The 24,728-nt window shown below is 48.2% G+C and overlaps 1 protein-coding gene across 2 annotated transcripts in view; it reads left to right on the top strand.

Moving 5' to 3' along the window:
* The window catches only part of CACNG2 (calcium voltage-gated channel auxiliary subunit gamma 2), a 53,428-nt gene extending 30,418 nt beyond the window's left edge, over window positions 1–23,010 (top strand). For both annotated transcript variants that reach the window (XM_071729747.1, XM_071729744.1), the window contains 3 exons: window positions 17,763–17,846; window positions 21,559–21,699; window positions 22,188–23,010. In XM_071729747.1, coding sequence (XP_071585848.1) covers window positions 17,763–17,846; window positions 21,559–21,699; window positions 22,188–22,723 — 761 coding nt within the window. In that variant the 3' untranslated portion in view covers window positions 22,724–23,010. The remainder of the gene's footprint in view (window positions 1–17,762; window positions 17,847–21,558; window positions 21,700–22,187) is intronic.
* The last annotated feature ends 1,718 nt before the right edge of the window (window positions 23,011–24,728 follow it).

Raw genomic sequence — 24,728 nt, 5'->3', positions numbered from 1 at the left:
TCCTCATGAATGGAGGTCTCTGACTCTGATGCCAGAAGTAGCTGAGCTCTGTGTGGTCTTGATCAGATGGTATACAAGTACATTTTCATAGGTACTCGTATCTCTGAGGTATTTTGTACCCACTGTTCTATTCTGCCTCGTTCAAAGGTGCTGAAGACCTACTGCTCCCTTTCAAGTCCTACAGCAAAGCAATTAGGTTAAGTTATTTCAGACTGGGTTCCCAGAAATGAAGATGCATAAAATGAATGAACACATGAAAATATTGGCCCTAATATCTCTGTGACTCAGCTTTTCCACCTCTACAATGAAGAAAATGACGCTTAGTGATTTTGCAAAATGCTTTGAGCTCTATGGATGAAAAAAAAAAAAAAAAAAAAAAAAAAAAGAAAAAGACAGAAAGAAAAAAAAGAATATTAAGTAGCATTGTAATTTTTATTAGAAAAAGGTTTAAAGGATCATTTATCCCCAAAGAAGGGATCCCAGCACAGGAGAGACATCTCTGTCCGAAGAACTACTTGAAAGTTGAGCAGTTGCTAAGAAACCAGAGTACCTTCATCATGATGAATACCCCAAAATGGATGGAGTGGGCAACCATTTCACAAGGCTGCCACAAGGTAAAAAAAGAAACGGGACCAGGCATCATTAGCAGAAAGGAGATCATTAGATTTCCTCACTATGGTCTGCATGAACCTGAAGAGAAAATGGACGAGGACAGCCATGTAGGAGAGATAAGAGGGAGTGACTCTCTTAAGCACTCTATGAAGAATAAGGAGGCTCTGGGTGCTTGTTAAATGGAACAGCGGTGTCGATGGAGGAGCCTGAGGACACAGCAGATAATGGCTTACTTTCAAAGAGCTAAGCAGAGTACCAGAAGCTAAGGAATTACTGGAAACTGGAGTAAAGTAAAAAGCCAGAGATAGGCCCACATTATGAGAGGTACCAGGGTCAAGAGAAGTAGTTGTTTTCTTGAACGACTGAATTATGTCAGATGTTTCCAGGGCTGCAAAGAGAGTAGGAGGAGATGCACGAGAAAGTCTCAGGAAAGAGGGATGTTAAGTCTAAGTGAGATAAATCAGGGCAATCTATAATTGAAAGATGAGAAAAGTATATTGTGCTTGTCTGGAAAAGGGCTAGGAGGTGAGAACAACATGGGTGTGCTGGGAAGAACACCAGTGCCAGAGATACAGGAAGGAAGATCTAACAGCTTCTTGAGAAATAAAGGAGCAATAGAAACAAGACTGTCCCTGATAAACTTCCCTAAGTCTCTGGCAGGACACGGCACAGGGATTCATACTGTTGTTGCTGAAGTTATATCTCAAATGATTGAAAATCAGAGATTGGACAAAGTATCCTCAGTAAGATCTTGAAGTGATGGATTTTGCTTTTGTTTGTTTCTTTTAATGAGGACAGTGTTGGACAGAAATGGAGATTAATTCAGCACTAGGGGTAGTGCCATAATGGACTGAGAGAGGAAAGGAGGGAGACAGTTAAACTGCAGATGAGCATGAGAAAGCATGTGGGGAGAATGCTTGAAGGGAATCAAAGGTTTATTGTGATCCTGAGGTGAAGAGACAACAGAAATCAGTGCAAATCAAGCAAGACATCACTGGCTAGGGACAGAAAGGTTGGGCTCATTAGGACAGAGTCCCAGAGATGAGGAAACCACATGACAGTAGTTGGGAAGGGGAGAGAAGAAAGAGGAAGGTGCAGCATGAGGACAGAATCCCCACATTTGGAACAATAAAGCAAGGACTGTAAGAAGTTTGCAAGATCATGAAACATAAGAAAATAAAAGAAATCCACTTGCAGAAAATTGTTTCAGGAGTGAAATGAGAGATGATCAGTTTAAAAAAGAAAAAAAGACGTAAGATCTACTCAGAGTTTGGGAGATGGGAGATGAGGTTTCTCCTGGGAGGAAGCCACAGGAACAGAAATGTTTCTTGCTTGTGTTGGCAGTTCCATCCTGCAGGAACTACCCTTGGTAGGACATGATCCAGGGAAGCTGCAATAAACAACTGAGACAGCAGTATTGATCTCTTTGGGAGCCTGCAGAGAGTTAGAAATGCTCTACCCTTGGGATTATCCCTTGGTCACCTTCCAGGGAGATTCGGAGATCCGGAGGTTGGAGGTGATCTTCACCCCACAACCTGTAGGCCAGGATAGGAGATCCTCAGCCCCTCAGCATCACGTTGCTCTGCTGCTGGGATGGCACTCATCCCACCACTCACGGACAGCCCTTTCCCAGTAACTGTCTCCCATCACACATCATGCTCCTGATATGTGCAAAAGCAACATAGAGACAACACCTTACCGAAATATTTAGACCAGATCACAGAAGCACCAACCCACTGCATCCTCAGGGCCAAAGAGACCCAGCAGAACTACAGGGGAGGCTTAATACTCATGCTAAAACACCCAGTGTGCAGCAGATACATTATCTTTTCCCTACCCACTGTTCCACTTGTGTCACTCTCTCTTCTTGAATCCCCGTGCTTCCAGTCTCCTTCTACATCAAAGTTCAGTTCCTCACTTCATCTGCAAGGCCTCACATGGCTCTGTCAGACTCTGGTTCCCTCTTTCCTCTCCCACCCTGCCTGGTGCTCACTCAGTACATCTCCCCTCCCCAGCCCCTCTCCATCTCCCTACAGCAATGATCCTGCTCCTTCCCTCCCCCTGCCCTCTCCCTTCCCCTTCTTTCACCACACAACCTTATTCACCTCCCTCATGCCCGCCCTCAGGACTCATTTACTGTGGCTAATCTTCCTGTGTTAATGACTTCCACTTCTCCTATGCCCTTGGCAAGCTTTGCCCCCTCTGACTATTAATTTTGTTTACTGTATGACATCTTTAGAATGAAGAATGATTCAGAAATGCCTGCCCAAAGCCAGGAGCAAACATGGCATGAACATGCCATAGCTCAGCCTGTGACCTTTCGCAGGCACTTCCCTCCTTCCATCCTGTCTGGCTCAGACCTGATCTTGTCCCCACTGTTTTCCCTCTGACCTCACCAGAAGCAGGATCCAGGCCTTGTAGTTACTGCCTAATGGCTGCTGAGAGCCTCTTCTGAAGAACTGAGCATCCTCACTCGCTAGTGCCCCAAAGGCCAGGGTCTTTGTGCCATGAAATCCTGGGGGCAAGATCCTGCCTTTTTAGCTGCCAGTAAAACGCTGTGTACGCATGATGGGATGTGGAAACCCATGATAATGCTTGATGCTTTGAGCAGACAGCATTAGCAGGGAAAGTCTTTCCCCTCCCACTCACCCTTTGTCTACCTCTTTCTTTCCCATTGTCAAAATTTAGCATCCTCCACTGAGAGATTCTGTTTTGCTCTGATGCTTGGAAGGCATCCAGTCCCAGCCCGCTCACTTTCTCTGCCAGTCTCCACAGGTATTCTGTACGTGGGGCTTCCAGATAGTCAAGAAATGTTCTCTCTTCTCTCTCACCCTCCCTGCAGGGGAATCTCCCAGTGCAGGGGTTGTTACAGGATCCTGGTGGTTAGGCAAAATCATTCATTCTTGATCTGATGTGTTTACCACGTCTGCTCCGCAGCACACGGTGAAGTGCACTAGAGGAGAAGAGGAGCCCTTCAGTGGGAATGAAGGGCAGCCCTGAAGAGGCATTTACAAAATGCATTTGTTATGTCAGGTCACAGAGGAAGTGAGAGGAAAACCTGCACCTTTTTGGCTCTAGCTTGGCCAAAACTTATTTTGGTGTTTACTAGAACTGTATACAGGAGAGACAAGTTTGGCCAGAGACTGATTCAAGGGCTGGGTTTCATGTTTGGGGTTGACATGACCCTAATGTTGGGCTGGCAAAACCAAGGCCACAGTCTTCCAAGGCTGAGGTGGTCAGAAGGCCAAGAGGATAAGGTCTTGGTGCATGGTGTATCTCAGATGTTGGTTTTGAAGAAAAAAAACTGGGAGACTGAGATGTGGCAGTGGTGGATAGAGTTAAATGGAGAAGTGGTCCCCAAGGAACAGCTGGCCAGTTGTGCCTTCAGCAGCCACAGCTGTCACAGCAGGGCCCAGAGAGAAGCTGGGTCTTTTTTATTTTCTAATTAAGATGCATGGCAGCTGATGTGAAGTCAGGTAGTTGCAGAGACCAGGCTGGAAACATGTAAGAGAACTATTTTCCTGTCCCACAAAACTTTGGAATTATAAGGATTCCTGTTCTACAACGGTGTGGAACAAAGATGTTTTTCAAAGGCTTTTTTTCAGACCAAGGTTAGATGCACTGAAATTGTTGGTAAGCCAACAGTTCTGGTATTCACTACATTCACCTGGGATTCAGATGTTCAGATCAAAGTCTCTGTATCCCTCTGAGAAATTTTCATTGGAAAACTCTGACCAGCTCCAAGAGAAAAAGACTTTCAGAAGTGGCTGTAGCATGGGAAAAAAAAAAGAGATATACTCATGGAGAATGAAACACTCAGTGACATTGAAATGCTGCTGTTCTTTGGCACATTTCCTGACTGGCAACTCCAGTTCAAAGGTAAGATAATTGAGGTTAAGGCCTGAGGTGAAGCACAATATTTGCCATTGCTTCATAGACTGCTACATCTATAGTAGTAAATTAGGAACTGAGGAACGGGCTGGAATTTCAGACCAGTGATTCCACTGGATAACTGGTAATTTTTTCAAGGAAAAGTGGGCAAATCTGGAAGGATTTTTTTTGTTTGTTTTTTTTTGTTTTTTTTTTAGTCTTTGAGAGACAGGTTCTTGTTTCACAAACTTCAAAGCAGGAAGTTTTACTTCTGAGACCTACATTACCCTATGTGGGGGGTAGCTGGGGATGTGTGGTTTGGGGTAAGAAGCACTGATGGGCACATCTCCACATCTCCAGTTAATACAATCCTGGCCAGGGAAGGTGACTTGGTACCTGGCTTGGACATGATTCAAAACCCTGAAACGGCCTTTCAGGTTTCTAACAAAGAGTAACTGGACCAGATCACAGTAGAAATAATATTCCCTAGTCCCATCTTGTGAGTAAATTTTATCCCATTCTAAATAGCCTCCTGCCCAGGACACGAGAGTAATGTTATGTCTAGAGTAGCTGAAAATGCTTCAGAGATTACCCCTAGCACAAAGCTCACACCTACAGACAATCCTGTAATAAATTAGCATGCTCAGTGGATGAAAAATAATTGGTGCAACAGCATGGCTTACAGTCAAGCTTCAAAGGGGTTATTATGGCTGAGCAGCAGTCCCTGCTCCCCTTTACACCTTCTCTGGCTGTGCCACAGGTAGTCCCATGCTCCTCCTTCACAGCCTCCCCTTCAGCCTCCCCCTTCAAAATAGTCCTTCCCTCACTGGCCTCCATTCACCTTTCTTGCAGACATAACTCCTAAATCTAGCACACTTTCACCCTCCATGGTTTTCTTTTTAAAAGCCCTCATAAACTAATGGGATACACACACGTACACAGCCATAAATGTGTCATGATCCTGTGCTGCTATAAACCTCCCTCTTCCAAACACCCTGCTGGCACTGTTTGCTTCTTAAATAAGCCCAGCGCTGTGCTTAAGTCTAACTTTTGTTATAAGCACTTCAGGAGAGGGCCAAGTCACTTTGTTTCCTTGTAAATCACCAGGGTACCTGCAACCAAGTTGAAATAACAGTAATAAAATTATTAATGTTATAATAGCAGCCTCTAAAAGCTAACACCAGTCGCAAGTCTTGGCATTTGTTTTTTGCTCAGCTGCATAAAAAGGGACCTAAAATCAAATCTGTGCAATATCTACTTTAACACCCAATGTTTGATGTGGATTATGAGTAAAGCAGCAAGTCAGAACAGCAGCAGCTCCTCTGGAGACATTGAGAGCCACAGCATAGCTGTGCTAATGCAATTTGTTCAGTCTCACACTCACCAGCTACCCTGTTCGGCCCTGTGGGATACAGACTGTGTCTACCAACACTCTGAATTTCAACAACCCAAGTCAAAAATAAGCATGACGTTTGCTTCGTGTGAAACAAAGCAAACTCTGTGCCTTGGCTCTTGTAGCACAGAGGGCACTCATTTCCTACAGCTTTTACAGACCAGTCTGGTTGCTACCCTGGGTGTGCCCCATCCCTGAAGTGTTCCAGGCCAGGTTGGATGGGGCTTGGAGTGACCTGTTTGAGTGGGAGGTGTCCCTGTCCTTCCATTGGAACTAGATGATCTTTAAGGTCCCTTCCAACCCAACCATTCTGTGATTCTGGGATTCCATTTGCCCTGCCAGAGACTGGACCCAGATAATCAGTGAAGTATGAGCCTGCAATTGTTTAGGAACCATAATGCAATCCACACAACTCTTCAAATCCTGAATCTCCCAGTATAGCCGGGGAATGCAGGAAACAATATTAAGCCATGTTTGGATCCAGTGTTTGAGCTGACTATGAGAGGGCTGCAAGGGGGGCTGCCCCCACACTGAGGACACTGCTGAGGCAGACATCTCCCCTTTCTGGAACAGCTGGGGACTCCAGTGGTTTCCCTTCCAGATGCCTGTATGAAGGGGCTTGCCGTGCACCAGGTCAGCCCTCCATTCTTACTGCCCAGTGTTCCCTCCAGTTTCTTATTGTTTATTGCTTTAAGAACATCTGGGAGGCTTTGTGTCATTTTGTGAGTGTGGTGCAGGTCGGGAGTGAATTTACCAGGGATGAGCATCCTAAAGGGCTTCAGCAGGCTAACATTCCCCTCATACCAGGGTACCACTGGGTAGCTCTGGACCTACTACAGAGCTTCTCCCAAAGCAGCAGTGCTGCAGGGTGAGATGCAGTAACTGCTGGAGGAAATCTCAGATTTAGCAAGTCCAAACCTCTTCCTCAGAGGTTTCATTTTCTGGTTGTAGGTGGTGCATTTCAAGGCAATAAAGGGCACAGGGCAGAAAAGCACCACGAGTGCCTGGCCCTGCATGATGCAGCCTGACCCGAAGCGCTGCAGTCAGCAAGGCTTTCCGCCGAAGAAATCCCGCTCTGAGTTCCCTCCTGGCCATCTCTGGTGGGTTGCCTGGAGGGACAGCAAAAACCCCAGTGCTCTTTCTGAACAGAGTAAGGGATAACCAATATTCCCTGCCTGGGTAAGGCCACCCCCTCTCTCCGAGGGCATCTGCGAGCTCAGTGAGCGCGTAATGGCTGCCATGCTTGCCTGCAGAGCCACCGCACTGGGGGATCTTTCTCAGTGTTGCATGAAGGGCTTTAGGTACCCTGGGGTATAAAAAGTGCTAGAGAAAACCCAGCCCTTCCCTTGTTCTATTTCCTCGCCTAAAATAAACTTCGCACTCATCTGCTAGGCTGGAAGAGACAAAGCAAGTTGTACATCCCATCCCCAGTGGACGTGTTCACCCCAATTCAGGCAACCGTGACCGGACCCCCAGTTCTTACCCAGAAATCATTAGAGAAAGCAGGAGGTGCCCTACCTGCCCAGTCCTTTCCCTAGGGGCAGGTAGGTCAATGAGATGAAAGGCCCTTGGGAGCAGGGGGGCAGGGTTGCATTTTCCCCATGGGAGGCAATCTAAGGAAATCACGCTCCCTGCTAGTCCCCAAAATTTCTACTGCTGCCTGTAAATTATGTTGCAGATCTGGCAATTTCTACTGCAGGCTGATGATGTTGTGTGGGAGAACACAGGAGACTTGCTGAGACTGCCAAATTGCTAAACACATGCAGTGGGGGTCTTTCCCTTCCTCCATGTGTCTGAGCCCTGGAGATGGAGGGGGAGGAGAGCTTAAGTGGCACAGAAGAGGGAGGATGGATTGAAAGCTGCCTCTGTCATTGACTTGTTCCATTCTTTAGACTATTTCCCTGGTGTTCTTGGGTATTTTTATTATTAATAACTAATAATAATTTTTATATAGCGTTTTGCATCCTTAAGGACTCTAAAGCACACCACATACTTCATAAGCTAATTACCAGCTGTGAGCCTAATTCCTCTCTTGGTTGTGACCACATCTGCTGAAGAAGTTGCTCAGAGTCACACTAGATTTACACCAGTTTAACTGAGGACAGTGTCTCCCTATAGATCTGTCTGGATATGTCAGAGATAAATGCAGTGTGGAGTTGGAGATGAAGGATTTGAATGGCCTTTTCTACTCCTTTGTAATTTAAAAATGACTAAGGAAACCACACTCAAAAAGCCTTGTGAACACAGCGTTACAGTCAGGGGTCTGAAGTTTGGGAACAACCAAGTCCAAATTCACGCTGGGGCAAGGACTCAGCCCACATCTGAACCAAGGGACTCTACAGCTCCTGGCTATGTGCCAGGATGTGCAGGCCACTTCATGGTGTAAGGAGGGCTGGTTTTCCCTCTTTTCTTGCCTGGAAAATCCGTGCCTGTGCATAGTAACTTCCAATCACCTTACCACTCATCCAAAACATGACCTACTGTATGAGGTGAGCCTGGCTCTGCCCTCTGATGCACGGCCACGGAACAGAAACACAGTCACATCTGAAGAGAATAATGCAGCCCAATAGGATGAGCTGAATTATAAACATTCTGACACATGAATTCCCTCTGCTTACTTCTGGGGGGAGACCAACCCAAATGAGCTCTGGGTCTTTGAGTTCAAGTTTGAGATGGTTTAATTCCTATGTCCTCTTCAGGCTTGGGTGTTGTTTACATGCTCTGATTTCTGAGAGTTTGATGTGCAAACTCTTAGTTCTATATGCAAAACCTGTCCTAGTTAAAATATTGTTGCCGTGATAGGAAAAGAAAAAAGAAGAAGAGGAAAAAAAAAAAAAAAAAGCAACAGCTCTTAAATATGTCCTTCATCCCATCCACCCCATTCCCTCCAGGCTTGCATTAGTATCTCCCTTCTTCTGACATCTGGATATGCAGCCACGGCTCGGGATTGCCTGTGGTAGCTATGGAGCATCTCCTCTCCTCCCACACCTTAGGCACATCGTTTCTCTCTCACTGCAGATAATTGCATCACCCTTCCTGTCACTTGTCTCACAGTTGTAGTGTCACATTTGACTCGTTACACACACGCACGCACAAATATTCTTGCTACAAATTGCCAGATTATTTTTCTTAATCCTCTGTAATATCTTGATTGCTTTCACTTGGCCCTTCTTTTTTGCTTAGACTTCTCTCCATGTCCTGATCAACTTTTGCCTTCACTTTTCCATTCTCCATCCCAGCAGCTCTAGGACTTAAGTTGTGATCCTGGAGTTTGAAACCTAACGTCTTGGTACAATCTCCAAGCACAACTATTTACAAACCCTTTTCTCAATTCTTTTTTCTGGTTCCCAACTCTTTTTCCCAGGGCCAGTTCTGCATCTTCTTGCAAGGCAAAGTCAAAAGCTTCTACTGACTCAGCTGATATACCTTGAAAACCCTGCAACAAGGCTCGTATGCCCGAAAGCTCACATGTTTTTCCTACCTAGAGTGACACAAGTCACTCCAACAACTGTAGAAACAGTTTCTAACCTCTCCGCTGGGCAATCAGAGATAATGTCAGTGCCTCTGCACACACTGAATCACACAGGAAAGTATCCGTTAGAAAAAATTAATTATTAAATTGTCATATATATGAAATCATAACATTATTATATATGGACGTACAAAATTTCCAGAACACTAGCACAGTAGGGAAATACAAGAAATACAACTTTAGGAGCAGCAAGGTTATCATTAGCTTTGAATGACTTAGACAAGCCTAATGCATTTTTCTGTTCAATACTGTTTTCAAAAGAATTTCAGCTCAGGTTTAATTCTGGCAAAGTCTAGAAAACAGAGATAATTGTTTACCAGGGGAGATGTTTGTACTGGATGTATGCAAGAAGGATTTTTTGAATTATTTTTATTACTGCTGTGTTGAAGATTTTCATTGCTAACTTGGACAGATGTCTAGCAGTCCCTGAAAACCAACCACCTGCAATGTTTCAGCTTGTGAAGCTCAAACGTGCTGGATTTGTGTTTGCACCAAAACGCGTTCAAAAACCCTTTGCCCAGTTTTCCCCAGCAACCTCACTCTCTGCCTGCGATCAAACACGGGAAATCTCAAGCCCCGGGGAGGATATTTTTGAAAGTTACAACCCTGTAAAAAAGAAGAAGGTGTTTATAAATGGAAATCTTCATATAATCTTAATAATAGGTTTTCCTACCGCTGCATCTCCACCCACATACAAGGAACAGCTGCAGCCAGCTCTGAGGCAGGATCTATCGGCTATTTTAGCAGCACACAGCAGCAGAAGCGGCACCAGGGCTCCATTTCGGAGCTGGGTGGGAAGGCGAGGAGATTTGCCTCCTCCGAGGAAAAATGGAAAGCCAAGGAAGGCTGGGAGCAGGCGCAGGGTCGGGCCGTAATGCAGCGCGATCCTCGTTCTCTGCCGCCGCAGCTGCAGCGCCGGGCGGGAGGAATGCTGCAGGGAGCCGTGCGGGTAGCGCTGGGATGTGCTGGGGATCTTCTGCACTCCCGGTGACTGTCAGGGAGGGCTGCAGAGAGCAAGCGAGGAGCAAGAGCTGAAAAAGGCAGAAGAGGAGCCTGGGGTCGGCTTGGATGGGACTTGTCTTCCCGGTGCCTGGTCACTATTCACTCTACATCCCTCCTTCCAGGTTCTCCTCTCCTCCTCAGTGCTACCCCGTACTGGCTTCTTCCACTTTTTTCTAAGTTGCCCATTTGTGTCTCCATTTCTTTTGCTATTTATTAACTGTGTCCTGACTAAACTCGTCTCCCCAGAATTGGTATTATCAGGCCATTTTACTGCTGTAGCTTTGGTAATGGCTAATGCACTTGTGATATACCCTTTCCTTCATGCTCATGAAGGCAGCAATGTTCTGTAAGGCAGTGTTTGTACAGTTTTTACTGCGGTAAACTCCCTTTATCATCTGATCCTTGCCAACAGCTGTAAATAAACATGACTGTTAATAATAAGGTGAGGAGAGATGGTATAATGTAGACAGGGGGGATATTCTTTCATAACTATAAGATCAATTTCTCTTCTGCATCAGTTCTTTTAAGGGCTTTTTCACCACAAAATCCGAATGATTTCCAGTGGCACATTAAGCGATGGGGCTTGATATCAGTCACATGGGGTTTGTTCTTTTATCCTCTCCCCAGGGAGAGAATTATGTATGCAACATACTGGTTATGTTGCTAGGGTTTTGTTTGGTTTTTTGGTTTTGTTTTGTTTCGTTTTTCTTTTTTAACATATGCACTGCTGCATGTTTATGTTGGAGAGTGCCACATCAAAGCAGGCACACGGCATTTGGACAGGAAGGTGGTAAAATTTCTGTTGTCCCTTTGTTCCCATGGGATCTCTGCTATTGTCCCAGGTTCACCCCCCACAGATCCCATTTCCTGCCCCACTGAGTTTCACCTTGTAGTAGGAAGTTTCTTTGTCCCTAAGAAGAGCTGTGGACTCTTTGGTCTTAAAATTACCTGCCTGAGTCCAAAAGTATTGGCACTAGTGCAGCATCCCCTGCTGCTGTGCAGCACCTGCTCAAGCCCCAGAATGACCATCCCTCAGGGCACAATGGCCACGCTTCCTGCTATAACCCTACACCTTGTATCCAAGGCCTTTAAATGCATACTGAGGCATGTGAAAAGATGGCCTAATTTTTGCAAGATGCTCACTACGGAGATGTTCCCTGAAAGGTATAATGAGCACTTCTCAGAAGCCAGCCTTTCTTTTGGGGATGTCAGCACAGGGTGGGTAAAAGCTGATGTCTTGTGCTCCCTGCCACCGTGTCAGCTCCAAATCACCCAAAAGGATGATTGCTTTCAAGAGTGTCACTCTTAGAAGGGTGTAGAGTAGTCAAAGGGTGTTTTCTATGCTTCTCTTGGCATTTCATGAAACCTCATTCCTTCCTCTTGAAGTTGTGTCAGGTTGACATTAAAAGCCAGAAAGACTCAGTGTCAGTAGTATCATTTTTTGACAGGGCCGGCAAACCTCCACTCCTGGTTTGGAAGTCCTTTGCCAATACGTGTAAGTAAGACACACCAACAGTTTGTCATGTAGCTGTGGGATTTGTCCTCCCAGCCCAGAGGCTGTATCTGAGCCCTACTTCACCACCTGGTACCAATCAAACCCAGTGCAGAAACAGGGTGCTGCAGCGGAAAGAAATGTTGGTGTCTGTGTCTGCCCACCCACCCTTTGTGTGCTGTTTCTGACGTTCCTTTCATTGGGTGGGTAGCAAATATGAACCTGCAATGAGGATTAGTCCTAAGGCAGGAATCCCAAGTGTGAATTTGGGACCTCTTACGTGCGTGCACAACACTCCACATTTGTCTGGGGGAAGGTTGCATCCAAGATGAGCACTTTACATTTGAACTGGAAGATGGGGAGGATTATCTGGCCTGAATGACTTCAGTGTCCAATCACTTTCATAATTTTAATTTAGATATATCCTCGGGCTATTTCCCTGAGGCAGGGAAATACTATTATTCCCCCTCTGAGTGAAAGAAGAAGGGGGTTAACTCACTTGCCTAACATGATACAGGGAATGTGTAGCAGAAAAAGGTATTGAATCCTTGGCCACTACCAAGACATCTTTCTGAGCTTTTACAGACAACGGCTATATACAGCCCCCTTTATTTATATCTCTAGAAGCCATCATGCCAAAACCTCTGCTAAATTAGAGAGTGAGACAAAAAGAAAGCTTTCAGTGGATTGCTTTTTTCCATAAATGGAAATATCACAAATCATTCTGGGAAAACAGGTCTTTCTGTTCTCGTTCTTCTTTGTCTGCTTCTCTCCTTTTGGACATCTTTCCCTCTGCCTCTGGCTCCCAGTTTTCAGATGTACGATTCTGACCATTTAAAAGTGTTCCTACCCTGCAGGAAGGGAGGAGCTTTTCATTCTTTGGAACTTACTATTTTGCAATGGATTGCACTCTGCAGGCAAGCCGGACTTCTGAGAGAGATAGGGCTGCACAAAGAGGCACAAAAATAAAGCATACCACCAACAATTCCCGGGCAGGTTCTCACTGGGGGTAACTCAGTCTGAGTCTTGCTGCAGCAGAGCTGATGGCTGCCTGCTGCCCTGGATAGACAGTGTGTACCCAAACAATGACCCAGCTGCATTAGAGGAGGTCTCTCTGAGGGCTGAACGTGCAGTTAATGTTGATTTTCATGCATCTTAGACATTCAATCCATCTTGGCAGTATGGCAGGTTGTTGCTACTCTTATCAATGCCCGGGCTGGGAAACTTTTGTCCCAGCCCAGGCACTGGGGGTGTGCCTCTTGCACCAGTCCTAGCTCCTAAAGACTGTATTTTCCAAAGCTTGGGCAGGCAACAAGTAAATGGTAGGATCTCACCTACGGACTCCCAGTGATACCCAGGGGATCTGGGGGCTGCTCTGTGATTTTCCATGGACCTGGGTGTCCCCAGACTTTCTGTCCTGAAACAAGTAAGAGGTTCTCCCTGCTTTCTTTGCAGCCTGCACATCCCAAAGCAGGCTGCTCAAAGAATTCCCATACCAGTTGATATACCATGGAGAAGGAGGTGGCTGTGATGCATGAGAAACTGAGGAACAGAAGAAAGATCTGATATATGAGCATGAGAAAGAGGATGAGGAGGGAGCCTGAACTGCACTGGGAAAGCTGCAGGGATGAGGTGGAAACGCTTGGCTTAAGTTTCTCAGAGAGGTGTGCGGGAGAATTTACAGTGCTCGACACCTTCCTGTTTCAGGGTTCACAGCATGAAATGACTCAAGCTGGGAAGAATGGGACGGGCAAAGGGACACAAGTACAGAGGGCTCTTACTCCCTCGAGGGGGTCTCAGAGCTCTACATACCCTCCAAAATAATTATTTGCTCTTGTTCAGGCACTTGGGAGTGTAGCTATAGGGTGACACATGGCTCTTCCCTCCCTGGCTCTGCAAACCTCACATGTGGCAGGGGGAGAGGCTGTTGTGTCAGACTTCAGGAGTACTGCTGAGCTTCTCCAACCCCCTCCCTGTGTGTGGCCATACAGCTTCCACCAGCACAGGTGCCAGTGAGAACACTGCACCATCTCAGCAGGCCACAGATAGATACCCATCAGAGAATTGCCGAGTGACCTTGGCACATAAAGCAAAATCAAGGCCTTTCCTGCACCAGGATGGCTTCTGAACTGTCACCATCCATTGCTCACCTACTCTGTGAGCTTGCACAGCCGCTGGCACCAGCGCACCCACACCATGCCCTCTTTAACACATCCCTGTATGGCACAAGGCAGAGGAGGGCTGTCACCCCCATTTTACAGGGTGGGACTCTTAGGCAGAGAGAAGAAGTGGTTTTAACAGCTTGCCTGTGGCAGAGCAAGAACTGAATCTTGCTCCTTATATTCCCAGTTACCGCATTAATGACCTAAATTCTGCATCCTTTCCCCATCCATCGCCCAGAGGAGATGGGAGGCGTTGAAGCAGAGGGTGTGGTAGTGCGGGAGAACAGGCAGCATCCAGAGTCACAGTTCTCTGTGCAGGGTACAAACAAAGCATGGACTAAAGTGGGACCAAAGCTTCCCAGCCTGCCCTCATGAACCCCAGCAGGGCAGAGGCAGGGACAGTGATCAGCTTGGCACAGCCCTTCAGCTTTTGGTGACAGCACCATAGCATTTTAAGCAAGCCAAGGCTTGACACCCCATGGCCAAGCATCCTGATGAGCTACGTTGGCAGGACCTTTTGGACACTCAGCACCAGGAGCAGATTTTCATAGAATCATAGATCGTTTTGGGTTGGAAGGAACCTTAAAGATCATCTAGTTCCAACCCCCCTGCATGGGCAGGGACACCTCCCACTCAAACAGGTCACTCCAAGCCCCATCCAACCTGGATTTGAACAGTTACAGGGAGTGGGCATCCTCAGCTTCTCTGGGCAATCTGTTCTAGTGTCTCATCACTCTCATGGTTTAAGAAGTTCTTCCTAATACCTAACCTAAATCTACCCTCTTCCAGTTTAATACCATTCCCCCTTGTCCTATCACTCCATGCCCTTTTAAAAAAGTCACTTTCTAGCTTTTATGTAGCCCCTTTATGTACAGAAAGGCTGCTATGAAGTCCCTCCAGAAGCTTCTCCAGGCTGAACCACCCCAACTCTCTCAGCCTGTCATCATAGGAGAGGTGCTTCAGTCCTGACTGTCTCAGTGACCCTTCTCTGGACTCTCTCCTACAGATTTTCAAAGAGCTTGTGTGTCCTCTCACTCTGCTGAAGTAGCTGTACCTCTCACTAGCTATCCCACTCACAGCCGTATAAAACACACCCTGCACAAGATGCAGCATCTTTTCCAAGCAACTTGAGTCTTCACATAGGGTTTAAGCAGGCTCAAATACAGTAAGAAACAGAGCAGGGGAGAGGGAAACAAGAGCAAGGAGGGGAAGAATGGCATAGAGTGGGGGGGTTTCCAGATGCAATCCCTGGCTCATTCCAACTGGGGGTGTATGGCTATGCACTGGGAGCCTTGGCTGAGAAGTGCAAACAGGCTCCTCCTGCTTCCCCACGTGTATGGGGCAGACAGTACTCAGCATTAAAGATCTTCTGTGCAAAGAGATGAAATCTGAGGCTGGAGACTGCCCCAGTGCCTCAGGGAGCAGCAGTGCTCACGTGCAGTGTACAGCAGTGGCCGCAGCCAAAAGACCAGGGTGATGAGCTGCTCCAGGCAGCCAGGGGCAAGCAAGGGAAAGGACCCCCTTAGTGCTGTATCTGCCTTCCTCACAGGTATTTAAGTGGACAAGTAGGACAGGGTGTAGTGGGCAGGGGGAGCAAGGAGTAGCAGGGTGGAAGTGTGGCAAGGAAATTTCCTTGGCTATAAAGCTTTCCTTCCAGAAGAGCCACGGAGGAGGAACAGACACTTGTTGAAAGAAGTAGCAGGTTTGGGGATGGATGGTTAATAATCTCCTTTCATAACCCACAGTTTCAGTATGGAAATAACACTTCAGAGTTACATGGGGAGGCTTTATTCCTGCTTCCTTCTCCTATTACTTACCTCTTACATGCACACACACCACTCTGTGCTGTCTCTGGTCTCTTCATGAAAGCTCTTTGAATTAGGAGTTAAAGGCAATAGGTACCTCAGATGCATCAGACACAATCCAACTGGATGCAGAAGAAACCAAGCTTGGGGCCTGACCTAGAGGAACCCACCTGCATGCCTTCTACTCTCTATTTGCTCAGGACTGCCTACCAAACCATCCCAAACCCTGTTCCAGCAAAGTTTGGTCTTGAAAAGAAACTCAGAGGGAATTATTTGAACTTAGTTCTTCCAGCTATTTCCAAATACAAGAAAGATCATTGGAATTAATCTCAAATAAACCTTCCAAGACATGACTTGGAGACATGGTCCCTGCAGCCTGAGTAGGGTTGACCTGGAAAAGTTCTGGGTTCCTCACAAGGTACTCTTACCAGAGGCAGCAACCAGAAGAGTGGTGGCTTTATTGTCTCCTCACCCTGCACACCCAGCTGGTTCAGTGGGTGGGCTTGGGGCCAGGGTGGCAAGCAGTTTTCCCAGGTTTCCCCATCATTTGCCACTCTTCAGACTCAGGCTCCCAACTCTTCTGCTGAGGCATCAGTCAGCCTGAGCCACCCTGGTGTCTGACTTCTGGTGAGGGGGGCCATGGGATCACTGTGCTTATACATGCACCCATGTAGACACTGCATTCCTACTTTATGGACAGGTTATGTCCCTCAGTTCTGTGTTAATGTCCATCCAGGAAAAGAATCCAGAGGGATTCAGGTAAGGGAAGGTGGCAGAAAATGTTTGGGGGAGCCCCAGGAGGTCTAATGAAATTGTCTTCCACATGGTCACCCCTGTACAAACAGGAACAACCTGATCCTTTGAGGCACTACTCAACCAGTGGTCATGATGATGATGATGTGGCTTGAGGATTACGTCTCTGGAGTGGTATTCCTGATTTCAAGAGGACAGAGACACAAATGACAAAAATAAGAGCCTGGTATACATCCTAGATGACAAAAGACTGGGAAGATGTTGCTGGCTTCCTGCTGGAATGGGCTTTGCTAGTCATGAAGAGCATGAAAAAGGGTGCTCAGTGACTAAAGCTAGCAGAAGGCCCTGTACATAAAACATCCAGATAAAGCTGAGGGTGACCAGCCCAGCTTCCCTCACTTACTGTGTAAGATTTTGCTCCTCCAGTGCAAAGGGTGTTTTGCTGCTGAGCTACATACAGACTTCTGCACCAAGCTTCTTGTAGCCTTAGTCTGTGAAAGGACACAAGAGGAGGCCTGATAAGGGAATGCAAAAACAAGCAGTCTTACAAAGAGAGAAGATTAAGACCTTTTGTTCTTCTCCTGCCACACCAGAACAAGGGACATATCCTGATGAGGAAATGAATAGGCAGCAAACTCAGAGCTGAAAGAAACAAATGCTTTTCCACCCAAACCTGGTCACCCAGCTGCACACAACACTGCCTGGGGCCCACCAGGTGAAATACAAACACCTAGAGGTATACCAGTCGATGCTGAGGGAAGGGACTCTGACCTTCATGCTTCACAGTGTTACCCAGCCTCTAGCTCCTCTTCCTCAGAGGTGGGCAGTGCTCTCCTGTCTGCAGCAGGAGCCATACCTGGTGCTTCTGGTGCTCTCCACCATTAAACGAGGAGCACTGGTCTAGGTGGGCATCAGGCTGGATCCAGATGGCAAAACCCAGGTTCCTGTGCAAATACGAGGGAGATACATGGGAAAGTGTGTGAAGAGAATACCTGGGCATTTAATGGGCATCCATCCATGAGCAGTCCTGCTGCTGGGGAGGAAGGCAGGGTGGGCACAAAGGGCAACGCAGAGGGCAGCTGTTCCTGCAAGGCAGGTTTTGGTGTTCTCATTTGTTCTTTTTTTTTCTCTTGTTCCCTAGGGAATTTTAAAGGTCTGTGTAAGCAAATCGATCACTTCCCTGAGGATGCAGATTATGAAGCCGATACAGCAGAATATTTCCTCCGTAAGTCCGCAGGCTCTTCTCTTTGCAATGGCTCATAGGTGCTAGCGTCGGGTGCCTCTTGCTTTTTGAAGGTAGGGTGGTGTAGGTGCTGAGAGCTGTGAGCCTCAGTGGGCCAGAGAAGGTGACCCCAGAGCCTCACCACCCCCAAAACCAGCTCCTCTCTCACCTCTCTGGGGCTCTGCTCATGAGACAGTGCAAGTTTTGATCTCATAGCAATACCAGTGGTATTTTTTCTAAACAGAAATTAATTATGATGTAAATCCAGAGTCTTAATTCAAATCCACTGGAGAGCTGCTGAGTGGGCATAAGGTCAGGACTGGGTAAGGTGGGGCAGTGTGAGTGTGTGTGAGTGTGTGTGTGTCCTTCTTAAGCAAAGGAATTCTCTATTTCCTCACCTGATACTCTTAAGAAACTAGCTGTCTGAGGAAAACTAGCTGTGTCTGAGGAGCACCTACTTCTATCTTCAACTTTCCCCAGCCACCAGTCCTGCAGCAGCTGCAGATCTGATCTTTGCTGGGTTTAGTGATTTCAGTGATGGGTATGGGAAGCAGGAGTATGGACAGTCAAAGCCTTTTGCAGAAAAGACCTGGTACTCACCCAGAGTCCCCAGAAGAGGTGCTATACCCCAGGCACATGGCACCTCTGTAAGGAAACCTAGCCTGAGCTCCCAGTCCATCCTGGGATGTGCAGGTGGAGATCACTCCCTCTGGTGCATGGGGACTGGAAGGCAGGTTGGCCAGCAGGACAGATCAACATTATGCATTGCCCTCCCTGGTCACAAGTAAGGATTTTCACCTGCCCCAGAAGCAGGAGCTTGTTCTTCCTTCAGCCAAGCTGAACAGGAATCACTCCTTCTCTTAGGTCCCCCTTGCTATCCTCCTTCCACAAGCCTTTTGACACCATGAGAAGAGATCTTCTCCCCTCAGAAGCCTGAGATAAGAGCTTTTGACCTCCCAAGGTTAAGCATGAGAGGTCTCAAAAGGCTGGGAGTCTTTCAGAATAGCTCCTTGTCATCCAGGCATGCTTCAAGCCAGATGTGGAGACCCAGCCCTGCGGCAGGGATGAGAGATAATTTAGGCTCTGCAAGGCTCATTTGTATGTGAAAAGAGGCGGACCTTATACTGCTTCCTCTTGGTTTCTCAAACAGTTCTTCATCTGCTGTAAATTGCAAATAACCCAGGGAGATGGCTTCTTTCAGATGCCTTTCTGCAGCATCAAGTCTCTTAATCACAGCATTGCCCCTGAACAGCAGAGCTGAAGCCTGGGGTTTGATCCAGTGTGACTCCAAGACTGTGCAGGCTGCCTCTGAGGGCAAACCAGCACCTGCAGAGTTGCTGGGGAGCAAGAAAGCTGCTTGCAGCATCAGCTGCACTTCAGAAAGAAGAGTTGGGGAAAGGGGTCAAACACCTCAAGAAGGATGGGTCTGTTCCCTTGGAGGGAACAAGATCTGAAGGAAAAAAATTGGCCCAGCATCAGGATCTGACAGTGTCCCTGGGGTAGAGGCCTCTTTAAGAAAGAACCAGGTTCAAAGAGGGATTTGGCAAGTCAATAAAGGACTACTTGGGTCAATCCTAAGGGAGGTGGGATTTCTGCTGGCTTAGACCTGAATGGAGAGGGACCCCACTGGACAGTTTCTTCCCAGGACTTCTGCCAAACCGCAGTCCCTGGCTGCTCTGTATGGGCAATGCCTGGCAGTACTGGCAAGAAAAGCTAAGAAGTCGTTCTTTAGTATCAGACCAAGCAATTTCCTCATTCAAGGCACCAGCACAATTGTGGGGCAGTGTCCATGACCTGGCTAGGAGGGTTTAGTCTTTATTTTTGCCAGCCATCCCCATGCGGTGTCTTAGGATTTTTGAAATCAAACACCTTCTTGTCAGAAAGGAAGCAGAAGCCTCCCTGCATTTCTTTGCTAGAAGGCTCTCGAGTTAGAGTAGACAGATGATACAACGGAGCATTTGAACACCATTGTGAGCCCCCCTTCTCTTTAGGGCAAAGGCTCTGGACCCAGGAAGGCTGGGTGAGATTCTGCCCCATTCTTGCTAGCATGGTCCTCCTGAGGGGCAGAAAGCAGGGGCTGAGCAAGGCTGCTGTCCTCTCCCACCACACAGCGCCCACAGCTCCCCATGTCAGCAGACAACTTTCTGTTCTCCCAACACACATGAATTTCATAATGAACACCCCAATAAAATTGGTGTGCTCGGGGCCAGGCTGCTGGACTGACTGAGCATCCCTCTAGAAACCTTTCTGAGCAGCAGATGTCTGCTTGATGTTTGCTTACTGCCATTTAAGCTTCACATTGTCAAACCCTGCCTTGCTTTCCAGAAGCTATTAAGATGGTTATTATCACTATCCTGTTCCCTGAAACACAGCCAGGCAGGACTGGAAAGCAAGCAAGAGAGGTTTCTCCCTGCCTTTTGCATTACCCAAGCACAGGCAGGGGGCTAGGGCCACCTTTAAAGAACCTATTGCTTGTGCCTGGTAGGATCCTGATGCCAATAGGATCTGAGAAGCACAGCCTCTGCCTTGCACTTGCTTCAGTAGGGTTATTCTCACGGGCAAGGACAGATTAGCTTTCATCCCCCTTCCAGATCTTTGCTCCACCAGCAGAACTGCACCAGCCTGTCCGATACATTTGTTTATCAAGCAAGTCTTCATTTCAGACTTTAACAGCTTACTTTCTCTCAGGGAGAGAGGAAGGAAGGCCTTCCTAGTTAAAAAATAGGAATAGTGGCCACACGAACTCAGGTGGCCCAGCTTGTACTCACTGAACAGCCCACAAGCAGTGTGTATGTGCGTGCACAGTCCTGGACCTTCCCCGTGTAGACAGGAGAGTCCCCCCAGAAGCTTTGGGGTATATTTCTTGTACATGTGTGAGCATATCCGTGCATCTATGCCATTGCCCTCTGCTGGCTGAGCTCTTCCCGTATCGACCGATGGAGAGCGTGCGTGTGTGGGAGCTGGAACATCCAAACCCATCACTGCCCTCTGGAAGGAGCCCAGCCCTTTAAAAACTAGGATAAGCCCCACATTTCAGCACGCAGGACTGCTTCTCAGTCCTCACTGCAGCTGCAGAGTGGTGCACAGCATCCGGAGCTTCTTCCCAGCCCTAAAAAAAATACAAATCTCTCCTTGAGATGCTCATGTCCTTTTGGGAGGATTTGAGATTGAGCAGCACTGCAGGAAGCATTTGGGTTGCTGCTCTTTGAAGAGCAGGCTCAAGCAGCAGCACCCTGCAGGAGGAGAAGCCAGATGGTGCTGGGGCTCCCCCTCCAGCCCAGAGTGCCCCCAAAAGCAGAGGAAAAGACAGTGCGAGGAGGGACGGGCAGCACGGGCAGGCTCCCAGCTCAGCCACTGGCCCCACAGCCCCCTTTTCCTCCTTGCACTGGGCCATTGGCTTCATGCAGCATCACCAGCCAGGGCGCGGGACAGCAGCTTGGGACTGCTCTCTTTTTCTGACACACTTTGTTTCTCCCTCCCTTCCTTCCTCTGTCTCTCCTTCCCTCTCCTCCTCAACACCTTTATGCCTCCTTGAATTAATCCCCTCTCACACGTTGCCTTCTGCCTCCCCCCCTCACCCCCACCCACAAAATGTGCTCGCATGCCCCCCTCCTCCTTGCCCTGGCACTGTTTCCATGCCCTTTTTTCCATGCTCCTTTTTTCCTCTCTCACACCTGTGCTGTTGTTTCTGTTCCTCTCCCTCTTTCCTCTACAGGGGCTGTTAGAGCCTCTAGTATTTTCCCGATCCTGAGTGTGATTCTGCTTTTCATGGGTGGACTCTGCATTGCAGCCAGCGAGTTCTACAAAACCCGACACAACATCATCCTTAGTGCCGGCATCTTCTTTGTGTCTGCAGGTAAAGGGATGGACAGGGCCTGAGGCTCTGAGAGGTGGGGGGACTACCCAGAGGGGGCATCCTGCAGGGGCATGGTTGCATAGGAAGGAGTGTGTGTGCTTCCCAGCTCTGATGAGCCTTATTCAGGGTGAAAGAAGCTTCCCAAGGATGCCTTTCTATCTTGCCTTTTTGCCTGGCAGAAGCAGGCAGCAGAGCCTTGCACGCAGGAGCTTTCCTGCTTCTTGGGAGCTGCTGGAGGGAGAGAGTTTCCATGCATCCAGCATCTCTCAGGAACCAGCCAGGAGTGCAATCCAGGGGTGCAGCAGGCATGCAAGGAAGGCCTTGCCCGGGTTTCCCAAGGAAAGCTGCCCACCGGGAGGGGGTGGGTGGCTGGAGGATCTGCTGTCCCTGCCTCCCAGGGGCGGGGGGCTGAGTCCTATGTCCCCCTCCACCTCAATGCGTGACCATCCTGACACCTTCCTCTCTCTTCCCCGCTGGCCGGCTGGCAGGTCTGAGTAATATAATTGGCATCATCGTATACATATCAGCCAACGCCGGAGACCCCTCCAAGAGTGACTCCAAGAAGAACAGCTACTCCTACGGCTGGTCCTTCTACTTCGGGGCCCTGTCCTTCATTATAGCCGAGATGGTGGGAGTGCTGGCCGTCCACATGTTCATAGACCGGCACAAACAGCTGCGCGCCAGCGCTCGTGCCACGGACTACCTCCAGTCCTCCGCCATCACCCGCATCCCCAGCTACCGGTACCGCTATCAGAGACGCAGCCGCTCCAGCTCCCGCTCCACCGAGCCTTCACACTCCAGGGATGCCTCTCCCGTCGGGATCAAAGGGTTCAACACCCTCCCATCAACAGAGATCTCGATGTACACCCTGACCAGGGACCCGCTGAAGGCAACCACCACCCCCACCGCCACCTACAACTCCGACAGGGATAACAGTTTCCTCCAGGTTCACAACTGTATCCAGAAAGAGAACAAGGACTCTATCCACACCAACACAGCCAACCGCCGGACCACCCCGGTATGAAGCCGTCGCCAGGAGCTGAAAATGGGGCAAGAGGGGGAAGGAGGAGACGGGGGTGGGCTGCAGGGTGGGAGGGTGAAAAGGAGCAAGGGGCAGCGAGGGGGTGTGGGCAGGAGGAGATGGAAGCGCCCCTTGGGGGGGGGGGAGGGGGGGTGGGGGCCTTCCCAACGCAAAAAAAAAAAAAAAAAAAAAAAAAAAATCCACAAAAAACTACGAAAACGAACAAAAAAATAAACAACAGAAAAAAAGACGAACAAGCAGTTAAGCAGACAAACAAGCGAGCAAACAAACAAACAGGAAACTCGAGGAAAGACACAACAGTGAAAAAAAATATTTAAAAAAAAAAGAAAAAGAAAAAAAGAAAAAAAAGAAAAACTTTAAAACTGAGAGAGATTTAAAAAATAGAAATAAATTTAAAAGAAAATGCATGATTTCCCATGTACCATTATTTTAACATTTAATAAAAACAGAATTAAAAAAAAAAAATAAAAGGGAACCAAGAAGTAACAAATTACAATAAATAAAGTGGGAGGAGGAGGAGGCAGCTCTTTGGATTTTGGGGGGTTTTATTATTTAATTTTATGGTTTGTTTTCCACTTACCTTTAACCCAGCACAGGCTCCTTGGGGGCAGTAGATGGGGGCTTTGGCCATCAATGACTTTGATGGTTTTGTGATGGTTACAGAGGATTCTGGGGTGCTGGGGTCAGCTGTGACCAGCTCAGTTCCCCCAGGTTCTGTGGGGATCTCCTTTTCCCTCTCGGGATCCCTGGGGATCTGCCTGTCCCCTGTGGGTCTGTAGGGGTTCAGAGTCATTCCTGTCCCTAGGGAGTGCAGGAGCTAAGGCTGAGTCACCCCTCCACAGTGTCCCCATGGGGGGTCTCCACTTTCTGGCCTGAAAACCCCCTGGGGTTAATGGTGACAGTGCAAAAAGCAGACACAGTAAATAAAGACACACACACAGAGACACACACGAAAAAAAAAAAGGACAAAAAAAGGTTTCTTAAAAAAAAAAAAAAGAGTGGCAATTTTTTTAATAAAACAACAGTTATAAATAAATGTAAATATAATAAGTGGATTTACTTGCAAGAAAAACAGATAGTATTTTTTTTTTCATTTTTGTTTTCTCCAGCTTTAAACTGTGAAAAAAAAAACAAAAAACAAAAAACAAGAGAAAAGACAGCAGGGAGAGGGGTGGGAGGCACAGGAGGGGGACCCGGGAATCCCATGCCTTCAGGATGCTGCTGATGCTGCGGGGGGAGGACACACACGGGGAGGCCAAGCCAGCGTGCTGCTGGGGAGGCTGGTATTCATTTGCACACACGTGTGCCCAAGCTCACACACGTGTGCCCAGGCATATGTACGCTCTCCTGTGAATGCTCCCGAGGCTCCCCAAGGGGAGCTGTGCTCCCCCAAATCTGCCTAGGTCCCCCTTGAGGTCCCGCCAAATGGGGATGCAGCCATGAGGCCCCCATGAAATGGCTCCTGGACACATCCAGCCTTCCCTGACCTCCTCAAGGTGGCTGCTTGGCTTTGGCAGATGTATCCTGCTGGCCCCCATCCCAGGGGGCTCCCGGCTCCAGGCCTGCTCCCCCCCGGGTCCTGGCGGCCATGCCAGGGAAAGGTGTGAATACATTGGGTGTCTCCACACCCACTGTGTTTCATCCTCTTCTCCCCTTTGCCAGAGGGCCTGAGCTGTTGTGGTCTCACCCACAGCAGTGAGGCAAGCTGGACCTCTGCCATCCTGCCCCAGGACCCCTGGTCTGGATCCAGCCCCTTCCCCACCGTGCCAGGGGAATGGGGCTCCGGGGGTGCTGGGAAGAGCTTTTAACCCAGCTTCCACCACCATGGCTGCCTCAGATACAGGCAGGAAGGAAGGAAGTGGAGGGGAATGTGGGGGACCCCTGTGACACCCCACATACGAGCAGCTGGCCAGCCCAAGGCATGGAGAGAGCCCCTTTGGGGGCTGATCCCCAAAAGGAGCAGAACCCTGGGCAGGCGTGAGGCCGA

Source organism: Heliangelus exortis, chromosome 1 (genome assembly GCF_036169615.1).
Source record: "Heliangelus exortis chromosome 1, bHelExo1.hap1, whole genome shotgun sequence".
Lineage (NCBI taxonomy): Eukaryota > Metazoa > Chordata > Aves > Apodiformes > Trochilidae > Heliangelus > Heliangelus exortis.
Note: the sequence above shows the minus strand (reverse complement) of the source record. Positions and strands in the feature narration are given on the sequence as shown.